This window comes from Daphnia pulex, chromosome 1, assembly GCF_021134715.1.
Source record: "Daphnia pulex isolate KAP4 chromosome 1, ASM2113471v1".
In the NCBI taxonomy this organism is placed as follows: domain Eukaryota; kingdom Metazoa; phylum Arthropoda; class Branchiopoda; order Diplostraca; family Daphniidae; genus Daphnia; species Daphnia pulex.
The window spans coordinates 4,024,182-4,042,070 of record NC_060017.1 but is presented as its reverse complement, the minus strand read 5'-3'; the positions used below and the strand labels follow the sequence as shown (position 1 = coordinate 4,042,070).

General features: G+C 36.2%; 4 protein-coding genes and 1 long non-coding RNA gene across 7 annotated transcripts; 1 reads left to right on the top strand and 4 right to left on the bottom strand.

The window, feature by feature from the left end:
• Positions 1-121: 121 nt before the first annotated feature.
• LOC124194044 lies at positions 122-1,052 on the bottom strand. The gene is made up of 4 exons (XR_006874571.1): positions 971-1,052; positions 646-906; positions 463-575; positions 122-378 (listed from the first exon to the last, which is right to left on the bottom strand). It is a non-coding gene; the product is annotated as an uncharacterized LOC124194044 (long non-coding RNA).
• A 370-nt stretch (positions 1,053-1,422) lies between these two features.
• On the bottom strand, positions 1,423-10,321 carry LOC124193985 (small G protein signaling modulator 1-like). 2 transcript variants are annotated; one of them, XM_046587986.1, is made up of 25 exons: positions 9,973-10,321; positions 9,803-9,846; positions 8,875-8,950; positions 8,436-8,598; positions 8,089-8,295; positions 7,960-8,027; positions 7,603-7,754; positions 7,142-7,309; positions 6,763-6,887; positions 6,444-6,511; positions 6,191-6,358; positions 5,832-6,020; positions 5,559-5,627; positions 4,838-5,063; positions 4,430-4,584; positions 4,173-4,297; positions 3,856-4,104; positions 3,670-3,786; positions 3,492-3,606; positions 3,225-3,424; positions 2,968-3,092; positions 2,605-2,784; positions 2,133-2,242; positions 1,757-1,924; positions 1,423-1,687 (listed from the first exon to the last, which is right to left on the bottom strand). In XM_046587986.1, exons 1-25 carry the CDS (start codon positions 9,995-9,997, stop codon positions 1,599-1,601), a joined length of 3,381 nt encoding a protein of 1,126 aa, XP_046443942.1. In that variant the 5' UTR covers positions 9,998-10,321; the 3' UTR covers positions 1,423-1,598. The 2 variants fall into 2 exon arrangements, with proteins under 2 accessions (XP_046443942.1, XP_046443932.1); XM_046587976.1 differs by having other exon boundaries at positions 8,089-8,292; positions 9,973-10,295.
• A 387-nt stretch (positions 10,322-10,708) lies between these two features.
• LOC124194029 (E3 ubiquitin-protein ligase RNF185-like) lies at positions 10,709-12,031 on the top strand. 2 transcript variants are annotated; one of them, XM_046588047.1, is made up of 5 exons: positions 10,709-10,833; positions 10,947-11,128; positions 11,201-11,384; positions 11,553-11,664; positions 11,722-12,031. In XM_046588047.1, the coding sequence occupies exons 2-5, from the start codon at positions 10,959-10,961 to the stop codon at positions 11,829-11,831; spliced, it is 576 nt and encodes a 191-aa protein (XP_046444003.1). In that variant the 5' UTR covers positions 10,709-10,833; positions 10,947-10,958; the 3' UTR covers positions 11,832-12,031. The 2 variants fall into 2 exon arrangements, with proteins under 2 accessions (XP_046444003.1, XP_046443994.1); XM_046588038.1 differs by having other exon boundaries at positions 10,709-10,870.
• A 251-nt stretch (positions 12,032-12,282) lies between these two features.
• Positions 12,283-15,339, bottom strand: LOC124194009 (anaphase-promoting complex subunit 7-like). The gene is made up of 13 exons (XM_046588017.1): positions 15,097-15,339; positions 14,577-14,793; positions 14,220-14,511; positions 13,957-14,140; positions 13,757-13,894; positions 13,624-13,689; positions 13,450-13,553; positions 13,176-13,320; positions 13,002-13,080; positions 12,890-12,939; positions 12,680-12,825; positions 12,472-12,592; positions 12,283-12,409 (listed from the first exon to the last, which is right to left on the bottom strand). Exons 1-13 carry the CDS (start codon positions 15,160-15,162, stop codon positions 12,335-12,337), a joined length of 1,683 nt encoding a protein of 560 aa, XP_046443973.1. The 5' UTR covers positions 15,163-15,339; the 3' UTR covers positions 12,283-12,334.
• A 116-nt stretch (positions 15,340-15,455) lies between these two features.
• Positions 15,456-17,450, bottom strand: LOC124194018 (myb-like protein K). The gene is made up of 3 exons (XM_046588031.1): positions 16,810-17,450; positions 16,341-16,724; positions 15,456-16,227 (listed from the first exon to the last, which is right to left on the bottom strand). The coding sequence occupies exons 1-3, from the start codon at positions 16,835-16,837 to the stop codon at positions 15,605-15,607; spliced, it is 1,035 nt and encodes a 344-aa protein (XP_046443987.1). The 5' UTR covers positions 16,838-17,450; the 3' UTR covers positions 15,456-15,604.
• Between the last annotated feature and the right edge of the window lie 439 nt (positions 17,451-17,889).

The following is a 17,889-nucleotide window of genomic DNA, read 5'->3' as shown; positions in this document are numbered from 1 at the left end:
GTTGGAAAAAAGAAACTTCAATGTTAAACTTCGTTGGCGCGTAAGAAGGGCCTGATTACAGAGTCTAACTCAACTAGACTATTGGTAGATAACCTACGAAAATAAGTCAAATGTTGGGTACCTGGGCATAATCCCGTGGTGAATGATGACAGGTGTGTCACAGCGGGCGGAAGCGAACACTGAAGTGATTTAATTCGCCAATGAAGCACAAGAAGCAGCGTACGTGGTGAAGATAAGGACCCGAACGTTGGTAGAAGTCCTTCTTCTGTCATGGACAAAAACCAGCGTTGGCTCAGGACTCACGATTCCATGAAGAAACTGCGTTGTAGATTGAAACTGGCGGCCGGCTCACGATCTCAGGGGACGTCACAAATAGTACTGTAAAAATAAGTTGGGAATTAAAAGGAAGCTTAAACAAAATTAACTCATAGTAGCATGGGAAAAGGTGGTAATGATGTTTACCTTTATCATTTGGGTGACGAATTCAGTAAGGCATTTGACTTTCATCAAGCAGATCTGGTAAATGTACTAAATACACTTCACACTCTTCATGTACATTCACTGAAACTGGAACTCTAGGTAGCAATGGGATAAGGAAAATTATCTATATTATTTACAAATTTACACAAATTTATATAACTCTACCTATCTGGCTATCTTTCAGCTGGGTTGCCTTCTGAATGGCTGTAGAAAAGTCGGACACTCAACAAACATTCTGACACAGGTTACACTTGCAAGATTCAATAAAGATCCTAAGGTCCATGTGCAAGAACTTTCGCCTAATTCCACTGTATGTGAGCTTCAAATATGAGTTTCAGGCTTTTGACATCATAAGGATCTAACGGATGGAAAGTGACTGAGCAGTGAGCACTAAGTCTCAACTTGTTGGAATGACGGACTGACTTTCTAGAATTTGAAGAAATTTATGTAATATACAAAACTAAGGAAACTAGGTCAAGAAAAAACCTACACAAACGAAGTTCAATTCAGTATTCGGAATCACAGAAAAATAAGTATACAATAGCAACAATTTGTTTCGCCATGGACCATGTTTTATGATGCAGGCATGTACATCATGACAAAATCAACTGAAGACAGTGGCATCTAGCGGTCAGTAAGGGTTGCTGACATTAGAACTCAAATATTTTAAATAACTTTAAAATTTCTTTGTTTTGTAGAACTCCAAAGACATAAGTTTTAGTGGAGTTCTACTGTCGGGTATTTTTAATAATATTTAAAAAAATGGAGTTCTTATGTCTTTGCCTCTTTGGAGTTTTACTGTCGTTGATCCAGCCGTTGAATGGCCTTTTAAGTGACATTCCTGCTGTCTTCAGAGCGGGTACCGCGGGTACTTAAGCTTCGCTGTCTTAATCATCTTGGCGAAATTTACTAGAAACAAAAAAAAATTTCCGACTTTTCGGATTACAAGTTAAACAGCAATTTAATTGTACTCAGAGAGATTTAAGATATGTTTTACACAAAAATGCAAACAGTTAAACAGATAAAGAAGAACATTTATCATCAAATTATATTTTAATGTAAAAAACGATAATGTGTAGCATGACATAACAAGTATAATGCACATTGATGATTTAGGTCTATTTGTCCCCAATCAAAACTTGAAGTTGAAGAACAAGATCTCGGGCCAGTTGGAGAATAGTCTTAGTGTCATGTCGTTCAGCCATTTCTAAAAAAAAAAAAAAAAAAAACAGCTTTTGTAACATTTTTAATTGCACTTCATAAGAAATGGGATTACCATTAAAAAATTTTATGATGTCAGTAAAATCCATGGCATTGGCTAGAATGATTTCACGGTAATGCTGAACTAATGCCAGGGCAACAAAAAGAACGAAATGCGGGGATGAAATGGAACGGGCTGCCCAAATAGTTTCCCATACCAAGAAAACGTCTTCATAAATCAGCTCTAAAGAAAAATATCATGGAATTTTTAGAAGTATTGATTCCATTGCCGAAAACAGCATTTTGACATATTCATTAAAAACACTGATTGTCCCGTGAGGCTAGGCAACCGTTCGTGTTTTTTTACTCGACTTTACATGAACTTTTACAGTTCAAACGAATCAATTAATAAATTATTACAAAATAAATCCGATGAAGACATCATTACTCACCTCTTTTGAAATCTAGGAGAAACCACCGATAACAGAAATAAAAATGGGTGTAATCTCCATTTTGATGCATCAAGTCGAATAGTTCGCCGTCGAGAATTTGAATAAGTGATCTATTGATAAAATTATTTTTATGAGCGCTTGTAACAACAATAGATAGTTTCAACTGAACAAAAATTTGCAATACTACTTATTTTTTTATTGAATCTTGAATGAAATTATTTCCCTTTTCGAATGAAAATTATCACTAAAAACATATTTTAATTCATTTAAAATTTTAATTAATTAGTTTTAAAAATGTAAGCTTTCCGCAAATTGAGCCTCGCAGGTTTATCAATCTAGTTCTCCTTACAAAGGATATTATGTTAACAGTTAACTATTCAATATTATGTCTTTGAGCATTTAAAAGCTCGTTTTAGAATGTCTAACTTAAAAACCTTACTTAAAAAATAGATTTTATAGGAAACGGTTTTACCTCATATTGGCAAAATGTAAATCCATTGCTCCTCCCTGAGGAAAATTAGCTGACATTCTTTTCATTAACTCACAAAAACATGAATATGTGAGAGCTTCGTCTTCTATGATGACGAGTAAAGGAGCCACTAGATCACACATTCCTTGCATGTAACCGATATCAAGATGGCACCAAACATATCTGCAACAAAAATACTCGTTTTAGCTGTGTCTTTCAAATTATCGCGTTGGTTAAACCGCAGAAAAGTAGTTTTAAAAAATATGGTACTTTACACATGTTATAAAATGACAATAAAAAATAGCTTTAGAAATCACGGCGAAAAACACGAACAAGAGCGTTGCAAATATTTTGTTTTTCCCTTACGTGCACATAATGTTCCGAAGTTTGTCTAGATTACTAGGCGTAAAATAGTGGTAGTTTCGGTCACATCGTTGAACATCCTTGTCTATTCGATGTAAGTTGAGACCATACTTTTCCAGCAATTCCGCCTTATTCAGACATAAAGGGAAAAATTATCAAAATCTTTGTTGACTTGATAGGGTATTAAAGTCTCCCTTTGAAAAAATGCCCAACTACCCCAAAAGGATTGAATAATTTTACGTAGTGGAAAATTAAATTACCGTGTAAATTCCACCTTGGGAGCTTACGGGTGAAACACAAGATGATCTTGAACCTATGCTACAGCGGTCCATGCCGTCATCAATGATCAGATTAGGCAGACTGAGATTTGTGTCTTTAGTTGAACTAATATCAGCAACCATAGTTGAACCATTTTGTAAACTTCTACTGCCGTTGTTCTCCAATAATGTTTGCCGATGAACTGCAATTATTACAACACCAGTGTTCAATTAATAATTCTTCTAAAAAAATTGCCTTTCTAATTTTACTTTCAAAATCTATACATGCTGCAATATCATCTGCTGCGCAAGAAGGTGGATGAGTAGTTATAACTTTGACCATAGTAACATTTGATGGACAGACATCACAATCCTGACTTTTACTCTAAGAAACGAATAATAAAAAGTTGTCAAAATAAATTCATACAGTTACACGTGTAGTAATAACCTTTTCATCAATCGTTTCGTATGGGTGTTTAGCGATAACGTCATTCTCGTCTTCCAATTTATCCTCATTTTTGTCGTTTTCGATATGATCCGCCTCCAAGTCTTCAGAATCGAAAACCTTAGAAATACAAGAGCAATTCACGAAACTGAATTTTTTGATCGAATACGTAAATCTGAATATTATTACTTCATTGCTCAGTATCCTACTCTGGTCTTCGACGGGGTCTTCAAAAAGTTGATCTCCACTTTGTGACCCAAAGGAAATTTTGGCAATGCTCGCAGCAGTAATTTCTTTGTCTCTCTGGCGAATTATAGCTTCAACTGCAAGCCACTCTGACATTGTTGATTCGTACGCTGTTTGCATTGCTCTGTCTTGGGTGTGCCGTTCCTCTATTGTGCTTCCGAAGGGATAATGTCCAAGTAAATATGGCCACACCTTGAAAAAACGAAAATCTTTATAATCATTTGCATAAAAAGTAGATTTTTGAATTTTTAAAAGTCAACCTCTTTACGCAAGTTATGTTCAACTCCTCCATAATATGTCAAACGGAAAAGTTCAAAGGAGTTTGACAGCACACCATCCACCACCAGCCGTGACCAACTTTTTTCGTTGACCCCACTGTTTTCATCTAAAATTCAGTTAATCCCATAATTGGCAATTAATCGGCAATCAACAGAAATTTAACAGCATGATGATGATTAATCGGCAATAAATATTTAAAAAAAAGTGAAAATTACAACTGAAATAATAAAAATCTCACCACATGAATTATTCCTTGAAATGATCGCATCATTTACTAATCCAGAGAGATGGGTTCTAACAGTACGTAAGTGTCTGCAGTGTCCCAACCAGCCATAAAATGCTCGTGAAATTATCTGTCGCTTCATTGTTTCACACAGCACTTGCAAAGACTTCCTATATTCAAAAATATTTAATAAACAAGCAATCAAGAGAAATCCTAAGAGTAGGACCCAAATTTAAAAACAAAATCGTAATGAATTCAAGAAATTTCCTAATATAAACGTTTGAAAATTAATTTTTTAGATTTAATGAGTAATTTAATTTTCAGTCATATGGTGTTGCACTTAAAGAAATATTTTTAGACAACTTTGAATTCAAGTTAGTTCCGAACAGCTAACTTAATACAAATGTACTATTTAAAACACACCCCCGTTTAACGATGTTGTGGACTCCAATTAAGGTTGATGATTGAGAAGAAACAGAGTCATCAACTGTTTCGAAAAATACAGAATTGATGACACTGTTACAGGTGTTCTCAGCGAGGCTAAGACTTGCGGCAAAGCTTTTAGAAGAAGAAGACGAGCTGCTTGTAGATTCTGTTGAGTTAAAGGGACGGCTATGGTTAGTTGACCACCATCGTGGACTCATTGATCCTTAATAAATTATGAAAACAAAAAACAATGTGTGAATAAAAATATTTCGGCTTTTTAATTCACTTGGAATTTCATTCCCAAAAATTAGGAAATGCAAAGTTGTTTGCTTACTTTTTATCTGGGATATCAATCTGTAGTGGTAAACAGATGAAGTACTTAACGGTAATGGACGGGGAACTTAATATTAGGTAAAGTAAATATTTCTCTAAAAATACACCTTAAAAAAAAATGAATGCGGAAGATAGTTTGTTACGCATTCAGCTCTTGTTAAAAATTACTGTGTTACTCCCGCACTTTAAAACCGTTCTGAATCGTTAATATGAACTGCACGCTAAAAATTATTATTCCAGAATTCAAACTCATTGCAAGCGCAAACTATAAAATATTTAAAGACATTTTTTTTAAAGAACTAAATATTTTACAAGAGCTCTATTGTACACCAGGATCGACACAATAGGATTTTTAAATTGCATAAAATTTAAATAAAACTTTTACCTTGATTTTGGCAAGCGTTGGTTCCCTGTGATAAATAGGCATTTTCATCGGACGATTCTTGGAGTAATTCTAAGTGAAATATATTTAAGTAGTATCCTTATGCGATTTGATTACATATTCGACATCTAGTAACACTAAATCTATTTTTTGCTCATTTATTCCGTTCTCTAATATAATTTAGAACTGTTCAACAAATTTAACTGTTCAAGCAATTTCCAGTGTCCTATCGAAGTTTTAAACGCAGCCAATATAGTAATAGAAAAAAATGATTACCTGGATTATGATCGTGGACGAAATCACCACTCGTGGTTACAATGCGAAATACATAGTCTGATGATATCGACGATTCGTCTGTAATATCTTCATCGTTTCCGTTGCTTTCAACAGCGTTGTAGCTTAACATTGCGAGAAGATTGTCTCCGGATGAAGGTCCTTTTCTTTTTATTTTGGGAAATGTTTTGCCTTGAAACATAATACTTAATTATTTACAAATAATAATTTATACCATGAACATCTACGCGTTTTATGTAAAGCCAATTATTAAATTTCTGTGTTTTTTTTTCTTGTTTAAGCAATTTAGGTCATTCTATCATTTTCCGCACATCTGTCTCAAAAAGAAAAGAAATACATACCTTTATCTGTTTGGGTCCACAGGGGAGGATCTAATCGTCCACGGGGATTTAAGCCAGTTTCTAAACATGTTAAAAAGGCCAATAAATGGCCTCCGGCTGGAAAATGAATTGCGGGATATTGAACTCCATCCTGGCCAACGAGTACCATACTGCCACCAACATCAAATCCTTGAAAATTAATTTACAACGTTATTCTCAAAATCATACGAAACATTTGGACATGTATAAAAAAAACAACAATCTAAGTTATTACCTTTCTGGTGACAATGGACGTAGACGATGTCATACAAATTTACATGCAGAGCATAGTTCCAATACGTACTGAGGAAAAATATAATGATGAAACATAACATTACTTGACCGTCAGAAAACAAAAATTTACCGATAGATAACCCAGACAATTTGGTTTTCTTAGTTAGTTAATATCTATGGGTTCATTACTAAAATAACCGTCAGCCGTACAACAATATGTGAACTTATGATGTAAAAAAACTTAATAAAATCTGTTTGTGACACGAATATTATTTTCGGGAAATCATTCTTACAATTAAATTTATAGAATATCAATTTACCTTTTGTCAACACCATCGAAATCTATTCCGCCATTCATCAATTGATTTGGAGTCCATTTTAGAGTCAACGAATCCATAGCGTGGTGTAGCGAAAGGTATCCCGGAATCGGTTCTGTCAACTCACGCTGTTTATAATTATGAAAAATTACTACTAATGCAAGACAGTAAGACACACACAAAAAAATACATTATTTGGACAATACAATTTTAAACAACTCGTTTTGTCATTACACAAGAAAATGGGTTTTCTTGTACAACTGTAGCCCACTGTGGCCTCACATTGAAGCTTTCAACAATCTTTCAGCTGGTTTTCAGGGTTTTCGTAGCCAAACAAAAGAAGTTCTGGTGCTGTAAACTAAGGATGTGTATAATTGCTTACCGACAACACGAGGACGTTGTTTTTCCCATAAAGTAGAACAACTTTGTTGTTTTGATGAAGAGATTCCACATAATTCTTGGCGGTAGAGTTAACGTAACAATTTCTGCTCCCCATAGAACTAATCGATTCGCCATCACTGCTGCTACCTCCAGGTAAAAGTTTTCGGTACTGCAATCACAAAAAAAAAGTTTGAATGCAGTAGTAATGAATATCTTATAATCTGGATCAGTTTTAGCATTTTTAAATGAGAAAAGGTTCGCAATGTATATCATGATTCATTCGAATGAAACGTGCTGGGCTACTAGCAGAACTCAGAATGGGATGTAAATAAAGCGCTTGGAGCGTTACTTAAGCCCCTACCGGTAGAGGCTAGAACTAAAGACTAAATTAGCTGCTCAAATGACATAATTAACATTTGGATACCATTAACAATAAATAATAGAGAATACGATGTAACTTACATGAAGTCCTGGACGTCGATTAGCTGGAGAGGTTACGCCTGACGATACGTAACTAGAAATACGATGCCTCTGAACAAGTTCGTCGGCAGGTGGGTCCGTCCAATAATGATCCTTGGTTTTTAATTTGGTAAACTCAAGAGCACATGGACCAGCTATAAAGAGAATAGATTGTTTAAAAAATAAGATACGGAATTTCTAACTATACACAATTAATACGATTTGACCAAGTATTTTGTTTTAAATATTGAAAGATAAACATCGCATTTGTTCGCAACATTTTGGGGAAACGTACTCGTTCTCCTTTTAAAAATATACATGGAAAACATATAGACCTACAATGTTCATTTTTCAACTCACCGAGAAGATGACCTAAAAGGGAGCCGTATTCAGGATCTGCGACAAGGGCGTCGTTTTCATAATATTTCCTATGGTTCAATTTACTATAATTAATAATCAATAAATGGAATCAAATAAAAAACCACTTACAAATGATTCTCAACGATATGCTCAATAATCCCTGCCAAAATGCGTTCAAAAAGTGCTAATCGGATCCAAAGATATTTTTGTGTACTGGTTCCTTTAGATAACCACGAACCCGAATTTCTTTTCTGCAAAATGGGCTTGATACCGCTTCCTCCCGTTCCTCCGCACGAAAGCATTCTGGTGATGCTATCTCCGCTTGAAGACGATCTTCTGTGCATAAAAAAAAAAAAAACAAGAACAAACAACAATGTACATAAGATACGACTTCAATTTAAATCCGAGTAGCCTATAATCTGCCTATAATCTATGAACAATTAAACTTCAAAGGTGACAACAAAATTTGCACATACTTTACTCCTTCAGAAGAATCGGCTTCTGTAATGAGCTTTGAAATTACTGCAGCAGGTGGGTATATTTTGGCAACTTTATGCATCAAAGCCGTGGTTGACGATGAACGAAAGAGCCCCAGCGCTCGCCGCCGAAGTCCATGAGACAAGCACCCCTCTACGGCGGCTGCCAAATAAATTTTGTAACGTAAAATATTAGATCTAAAAATCATACCAGTGTATAAAATATCACGTCCCAACAAATATTTGCACAACACTGAATTCATTCAGATTAATCGAAAATTTTAGCAAAATAACAATTAATAAAAGTAAGAGACTTCCGGTCGAATGATTTTTTAAAATGGATAAATAAGCGATAATCGCAAAAATATGGAATCAGCGATCAAATGTGTAGCAACATTCTTTACACATGCATTACTTTGATCAAATTTTATGAGCTTACCACAAAGGGATGTGACGGAGCTGCTGTCTTGGTGCACAAACTTGCGTGTCACTGCCTCTTCCATGATTTGTTTTACCTATGTGAAGAACACAGTTAATATTTTATATATTGACTAGTAACTAGTAATATTCAGTTGGTAACTAGAAAGGGGGCGGAGATGCTTTTGTCAAGGACTTTCATAAATTTTTACCCAGTTACCTTTTCATTTGGTTTAACTTGCCTTTTTCGTCACATTGTTTTTTCGTTTCCTTTTTTGTTTTTCCTGTTGCTATTTCCCCCTAGTTTCTACGAAAAAAGTACCAGAGTGCGGACCCCATGACCAATTGACCATTTCAAAACGCCGTGCGCAAGCGTGATGTCGACGGCCGGTACTTACTTGATTAATTTCAATATGTATTTAAGAAAAAACCGCTAACCTTCTTAGCCACGGTCTTTTGAAAAGAAAAAAAAAACTTACAACTTTGGCTGAAATTTTTTCGAATAGAAAATTATCGACTAAAAAAAAGATAATCACAGGCTCGCAGCCCAGGAGTGAAAATGCTGCAAATCATTCCCTATAAAGTATAAAGACAAATGTGGGTTGGATCGATTGCATCTACTCGTTTGACAGTGTTGCCGCTGTGATAAAATACCGTATTTACGATGTCTTAGCAAAATATCAGAACCTTATCCTATTACCCAATAAATCGACGACGAGCTGTTTATTTATGATTTATCTCATCTTACTACGAAATTAATCCAATGAAGAAGAAAATGATGTTGCGACGTTAAAAATATGGCTTTCAATTTATGGGGCGTAACACCTATAGTTCAGTTAGCGATCGATACGTAAGTAAGGCTGTATTTGTATACGTTTTAAAAAACCAAAATCCGGTGTATAGATTTTTAGTTTTTCGCATTAATCAAAAGATAAAATGCGAGTCCTTACCTCTTTTTTTACAGTTTTGATAAGACGTTCTTTGAACTCCTTGTCTGAAATAAAAAATTCTGTTAGTCATTCTCATGCAATAAATGTATGATATTGCTTCTAAAATTTAGAAAAGTATGTTTTACTATAGTGATCAGGTTATGTCTGACCGACTAGCTTCCATAACTTACCATTTGATGAGTGAGCCATCTTCATAACAGGTGGATAACTAGAAAAAAACAGCAATCGGCTTCCAAATGTGCATATAACGTTACAATTATTACGCCTTCAGATCAACACGACAACTTATAGCGGGGCGGCCAATTGGCAATTGCCAATCTACGAAGGGTTCAGTGTGTTGGAAGTCAAAAGTTTATGGTAAAATGGAGTAGTAGAAGTTCGGATTGTACATGAATACACTATCGTCTTCGGGCACTTGTTGTCGATGTCCGTCAAACTAAAAAACTGGTTGGTTCGACAGCCTGTGGGAAGCACAAAACCGCAGCATGAACGTATTCACAGAGCTCAACGTTTTACGTCACCTACGGGTAGCAATGCGCTTGCGCATGTCAAATGTTTTCAGTGTGTATAATTGAAACAGGAAATGGCCTACAAATATTTAAATCGTGTTGTGTCAACGTTATATTTGGATGTCATCGTGGGAGAATCAAACTCCACGAGATTATTTACAACTTGACTGCGCCAGCCATTTGAATGTTATCCAATGATCAATGCCCTATTTTTCAAATAAAAACTCAATAATTAATAGTCAACTTTTTTTTTGTAAACATTTACTTACTTTGCAGTATACCTTCATCGAAATAAAATTTTAGTTGAAAACATGGTTGAAAAAATTTCCGTGTAAATAGATGTGATAATATTGCCGAATCTAAAAAAAAAAGTGAAATTGGCAACCTTTATGACGTAGTTGAGTTTTGTATTGAATAGTGAATAGTCAGTCAGTGGCCTACTGAAAGTGCAGCAGCTGGGAATGAAATTAAACCAATGTTAAAGTTCACAGACTAGATGCTTTAACTTTGAATTATCCAATTGTAAACTAGTATTCTAATTTTCCATTCAACGTTTTTCGTGAGTGGTATTAGACACGTTAAAAAAAAGTTAAATAATATTGCTAGTGAATGTAATGAAATGCTTGTATTTTTAGGTTTTAATTAGAATGGCTGTAGATGAAGAACCCGACACTACTGCGAAAAATAGCGCAGGAGGTGACAACACAGAAAATAAAAGAAATGAAAGTAGAGGTGAAGAAGAAAGAGCCTTTGAATGCAACATATGTTTGGATACGGCAAAAGATGCAGTCATTAGTATGTGTGGACATCTTTTTTGGTACAAGTCTAAGGAATGTTTCCATGTTTTCAGAGATTGTGTTGTTTAATTTCCCTGTTTTATTACATGAAGCTGGCCGTGCTTGCATCAGTGGCTGGAAACAAGACCAAACAGGCAGTCATGCCCTGTCTGCAAAGCTGCTATAAGCAGAGATAAAGTTATACCATTATATGGACGTGGGGGCTCAAAAGAAGATCCAAGAGAGAAATTGCCTCCTAGACCTCAAGGTCAAAGGACAGAACCAGAAAATACAGGAGTAAATATTTATATAATTTCACTACATTTCATTGTGTAAATGATGAAGTTGGTAACACATATTGTGTACCCTTACGCAAGTGTAAAATAAGAATAATATTTTTTTATTAACCATGACCAAACATTTCAGACTACTGAATCATTTTCTTTTTCAAATTTACTTTTTCAGGCTTTCTCGAATTTTGGATTTGATGGGGGATTTCAAATGTCTTTTGGAATTGGAGCCTTTCCATTTGGATTATTTGCTTCCACTTTCAACTTTGGTGATCCTGTTATTAGAGGTGAAGATACATTAGAAATCAATCAACCTGGTTAATAATAGTAAAAATCTTGCATAGGTCACGGAGCCCATGGAACAAATCCTGCAAATTTGGAAGACGAACGCTTTTTGTCACAATTATTTTTGTGGGTTGCAATTCTTTTTATCTTTTGGTTATTGGTAGCTTAAACTTGTGGTTCTTGGTTCTTCTGTGTTGTAAATTTTTTATTCTAAAGATTCCCGGGGTTTATACTTTTAATGAAGTATTTCTCGAAAATTTCCTAGACAGTGGATTTATATATATGAAAATTAAAAGTGAAATGTTCAGAGATTGCAAGTCTTGTTAAATGAAATTTTTCCCTTATTAAATAGATCATTCGTGAATAACATTTAAACCATATTTTTTAAAATGTGTAGAAAGGACTAGACTATATATTAATTAAATTAGTTGATCAATTGGTTGTACAAGCTGGTCATCAAGATATTCTTGGGGAGTGAATAACAAAATGAAAATAATTACAGTATACATGAAGTAATCCTCAGAGGACACCTGAGAGAACCAAATATGGAAAAGGTAGGCTAATTAATTTTTCATTTCGATGATAAAATCAATAGAATGCGGGAAGCGCTAATAGGATTATACTTTTTGTAGAAAATGTATTTTTGAGTGATTGTACAAATAAATCATGAAACTACCGAAATTGATCCAAGTTCATGTCGGCCCACATTCCACCCATAGGATCGATGTCGACTTCTTCAATGGTTGGCTTGAAAACGATAGCTTTTAACATATGCATATATTTTGTTTTTCACTTTAAATTGAATTTACCTCTTCATCAGAATCAGGAAGATCATCAGCTTCCAAATCCAGATGATTTTCTAGTTTAGCTACCAATGCGTTTTCAAGCCTATTGATGGCCTCAATGGTTTTTACGTTATTCGGTTCAAGCCTAAAATTACAAAGAAAAAAATTAAACACATGCATAGTATGTGAATATGCAAGTTAAAGTAAAATCAAGTGATAAAGATTCTCGTACATTAGTGCAGAATTGTACTGTTCCAATGCTTTATCCATATCTCCATTTTTTATGAATAGGTCTCCCAAAATATGATGTAACCTGTTTGTAGGTTGCTGATTTATTTGCTTAGTAAGCAGTTCAATGGCTTTTGATCTCTGGCCAGCCTGAAAATAATTGTAGTCAATGGTAGTTCAGTGAGTGGTTCTGTAGGATTGTACAGCTACTCACCTGCTCATACGAGTCGATTAAAAGGAATACAGCTGGAGTGTATCGAGGATCTACAACGGAAAACGTTATACAATTTTTTTTTTACACCGGAAACTATTCATGTTAATTTTACCCATGTTCAAAGCTCTTTCAAGGAAAACCTTGCCCTTTGCGGTTGTAACAGGATCCTTCAACAGGACGGATGCGTAGAGCTGCAAAGAGCAGTCAGCAATTTAATTAATGGCTCATTTGATAAAAATCTGCTTTAAACGAATGATTAACACGAAACACTGTAAAGAATGCTAACCGTGAAAGTGCGAGGTGTATGACCAATATGATGAAGAGAGCTAGCAGCTATATTCATGGCTTCTCGACTTCGCTGAAGCGCTAGATAACAGTGAACTATACCACGATAGATTTCGAATCGGTGCGGAGCTGTCTGTAATCCTTCCCTATTATCATGTTAAACTTGTTGTTAATATTACTATAATTTTTTTTTAAATATTACTAAAATTTAAAAAATATCTCAATAATTAAAAAATATATTTCAATAATTTTTTTTTAAACATCACAGGACTTACCTAAAATGTGTGATAGCTTCAGGCCATTTTTTAAGCTCTTGTAAAATCGTACCCTTAAGGATTAGGGGCTCTATCCCAGGGGTTGGAATGCAACATGTGCAAGCCTATGAGAAATATGTTTGCGCGGTTTTTAAAACTATTTGTAATAAGACCACATCGGCATTGCTATCTTACTTTATGCGCAAGGTACAGAGCGCGAGTTAGTTTGCGTGACAAAAGATAATGGTATCCCATGGCCACCTAATTTGATAAATTAAAATTAATACAGGAACAAGGGTAATTAGAAATAAAAAACAAATAATTTTACCCACGATTCGAAGCTAGAATCAGAAACAGAGATTAGCTTGAGAGCTAGTGCTTCAAGTTCAACACTTTTCTTTTCATTCGCTAAAATGACTGCTAAAATATCCATTCCTTTTAGCGACAAAGGATCGAGGGAATGCGCCTGAACAAACGCAAATATGAGATGAGCACCAGATATTTTTTTTCTCAAATCATTTAACATACTCGTTGAAGCGGTAGAAGGGCGCCCGCTCCATCCCCGGCCAAGAAAAGGGTTGTTCCTTGTGATACCAAATTTGTTACATCATCTTTGAGCAATGATGCATCTTGCAAATGGCAAAAAATGGTAGAAGCACTCAAATATTCACAAGAATGAAGATGGCACTGTCCTTTGATCCACTGAACAACCCTTCAGAATTTAAGGGAAAAAAACGAAAATAAACATTATTCAACAAAGATTTACATTTTATACATATGAGCCTACTCACCAATCTAAGTTATTTGATGGGTTTCCATTAAAAATTAAACGAACAAGTTCAACATAACTAACTCCAAGTTTAATCAAAGCCAATATAGCTTCTAGGGCCAAAGGACATTCACGAATAACCTCTTTAAAAGCAGAAATGGCTGGGCGTTCAAGCCCATTCATAACATACAACTTGCCTAAAGCCATATTAACCCTAACTGATCGTAGTTTGGCTGGGATCCCTTGAAGGACAAGAAGTGCTTGCACTGACTGTTTTAAAGCAAGGTGGCATATGTGCATTTGATAGCGAATCTCTAGAATTGTTATTTCAAACTTATTTAGGAAAAACTTGTTTATACTTTAAAACAGAACATCAAACCTGTTTCAGCTGAAAGCTCTTTGGCAGCACTATTTCCCATCCCCCTTTGTTTAGAAAGGGTTTTTCTCAGATCTAGGGCTTTTCTGTAATAAACTTCTGCTTTTCCATATTCCTTTTGTTCAAGGAATGAATCTGCAAGGTACACCATTGTTTGGGCAATGCTTGCAGGAGGTAAAAGCTCAGGATTGTTATCAGTAGCTGAAAGAACCATTGGAGCCTGTAGAAAAATTCCAGATATTCATTAGATTGGTAATTAGCATAGACTACACTACTTCGTAGTCTATGGTAATAGAATGAAATCTACACTGAACTCATTCCTATTGTCATACTCAAGGTAAAAGTCACCAGTAGCACTTATTCAAAATGGAATAATATGAGTTGTAGGAGTAGATACTACTGCCCAAACAAAAATATAAATGATATAACTAAAACATTTGTTAATATTTATAGCATTGCAATACAATGGTGACATTTAGCTATCGATAACATTCACGGAAAGCACAAGAAACTATATAGTTACCAGAGCAACAATATTTGTATAAAGTTTGTTATCAAACAACATTTGAATTTGCTCGTGAAGAATCATAATGACTAACTCTGAAAGTAATATATATACTCAAAGAGAAGAAAAAAACTATAACACAAACTTGATCAGCAGTCACCAATAAGAAAATCACAATATAAAGTGGTAAAGTGCAGAGAAGGGTTGGAAACGCGTAAAGTGCGGGATTATCGGTACGGAGAGACAACAAACAGCGTAGGCCTACCGGCGCACCAGCGTACTGAATGCTGAATCTACTAATTTCGTTAAAATTATTTAAAAAATTAAATTATTATCTAATCAAATTCAACATTCAGTAACAACATTCAATATTTTACTAACGTAAAACAATGTATATTTATTTTATTCCTTCCTCGACGAGAAACAGGAAAGAGAGATGCAAATAAAATTAAGTGGACGCTTTAATTTAGGGAGCAAAGTGTGGGAACATAAATATAAGAATAAAGTTATTAAAGGGAGGACGATGTTAGAACATGAACGGATTCATCATCGCCATTTGCTGTCGAAGCATCATCATTTGTTGCTGTCGTTGAAGCAAGAGCATTTGCTGCTGATGCATCATTTGTACGGCCTGAACGCTCATTGCCGCATTGCTCCCGAACGATGAATAAGGTAGACCACCGGCGACCATTGATCTATTGGGATCGGTGTAGTATCCTTGGCGGTTGGGGTTGCTTGAAGAGGCCAGATTGGCCAAACCCAAGAGTTGAATCAACGTCTGGTATCGTTGCAATTCCTGTTGGCTTCTGCTCGGCTGCTGCGCCAGGCTCATCTGAGAGAAGCCCAACTGTCCTTGCTGGGCCAACGGATTGACCATCATGGCAGCTTCCTGTTTCGTCACCGTCTGCTTGATTTGTTCCCAAAGCTGAGGACGCTTAGCCGGAGGCTCGTTCAGAAGCTGGGCCATCAGGATTTGTTGTTTGTTAAATTGCTGAGCTTCCGGTTTCACCTGCTGCTGGAGTACCTGCTGCTGGACCAAGAGCTGCTGCTTTTGCGCTTCCAGGTTCTGTTGAAGTTGCTGCAACTGTGGATTGAGCGCCGCTTGCATCACAGCACCAGGTTGGTGGCCGTTCACCATATTACTCTGATCTATAAATGCAAGAATGAAGGAAAAACAAGATAGAGGTCAATCAACTGATCAAACGGTTCTTAATGGCGTGAACGGAATTCGACTGTCATTTGTGTGTCACACGCATACATACTTGTTATGGCTGCCTGTGCTGTTGCAATCTGGTCTTGCTTGATGTGAACCGAAGCTAATAGACCCTGCTGTTGTTTTTGGTTCTGCAAATGGAAGTTTTCCTGTTTCTGTGCCTCCAGTTCGGAGGCTATGGACATGGGGTTGTTGTTGGAGTTGGTCATTTGCTGCAGGAGGGCCAATTGCTGAAGAGGACTTTGCATTCCGGCCGCGCTTCCACCGCTCAGCCCAGTGGCTCCTGTCGGCACGTTCGCATTGAACTGGCGACTTTTGACATTGGACGACTTTTCGGCAGGAGACACCGGCGCCGTTGAGTTGGCGACGTCTGGCTGAGGTAGCGGAACAGCCAGAGTGAATCCATTCCAGACGGACGCCAATACAATGACGGCTACAATTTAATGGACGTGAATAGATTAAAAGAATATCCGATATACCATCCAAACACTTCACTATTGCTGGTGACGAAAATATACCTGATAGATAAAACGTAGTCGATCTCATGGTAGGGCCAAGGAACCAATAATGGACAACTCGAAACGGGAAAGAAACTGTAGAATTGTTCGATCTTGAAACTTCGACTGCCGAGTCCAATGCACCGACCTGCACATTTATACTTTGACTCGAGAGACTCTTAGGCCTTGCCTTTTTTTTCCCTTTGACTCATTGACTTGAGTTCAGAAATGAAAACGAGGAAACAAATAAACTAAACCGGCGATGCCAGACAGCAGACTCTCCATCTAACGTGTCGCTTTCAGATCCGGTCGCTGTTTTTTCATATCACCTAGTTTTAAAAATTTTCTTCTGCGCATTCAATTTCATCTCCTCGTGAGTCCTCTTCTCACTATCGATCCTGAATGGTGGTTTGTTCAAACTTACACACAAACACTTATTGAGGAACCTCTAAATTATGTTCGAACTATATTTCCCTTTTATATTAAATTTAATCAAGGAAGGAACAGGGTACTTTAGTTATTAACACGAGTGTTTTTTTTTGTTGACCTTATATTAATAAAGCAACACTCTGCTCCACTAACCCACTTATAGATATTTTCTTTTCGTCCGAGTCCTAATGAACAAGCGCTTCCTGAATCCGGATGAGTATGACTATGGAATAGGACCTTGTCGTTTTGCTTGCATCAAGTCTTGACAGATTGGCTGATAATGAAAGAGTTTTCTCTATATGAACCATACTAGATTTGAAGCGAAAGAAACGAAACAGCTGTAGACGACAGGAAGAATATCTACAGCATTATCCACCATGTCATAAACCACAAAGTTTGCAAGTTACAAACACGTAGTAAAAGTCAGGGGAAACCATTTCTATAGTATAACTATTTCCCCATTTTGAAAGTCTGAAAAGTTGGCCTTCATCTTTCCATTAAATTAGGCTACCAAACAAATTTAGAGATGATTGAGCTCCGCATTAGACCGGCCATACATGTGTACGTGCTTCGCATACTAGATAAACGGTCCACCGCCCCCCTCTTATTCGATTCCCGTTGAGTTACATTATATAGACGAATAGGGAGATTACTTTACCCGGAAGTGTGCCA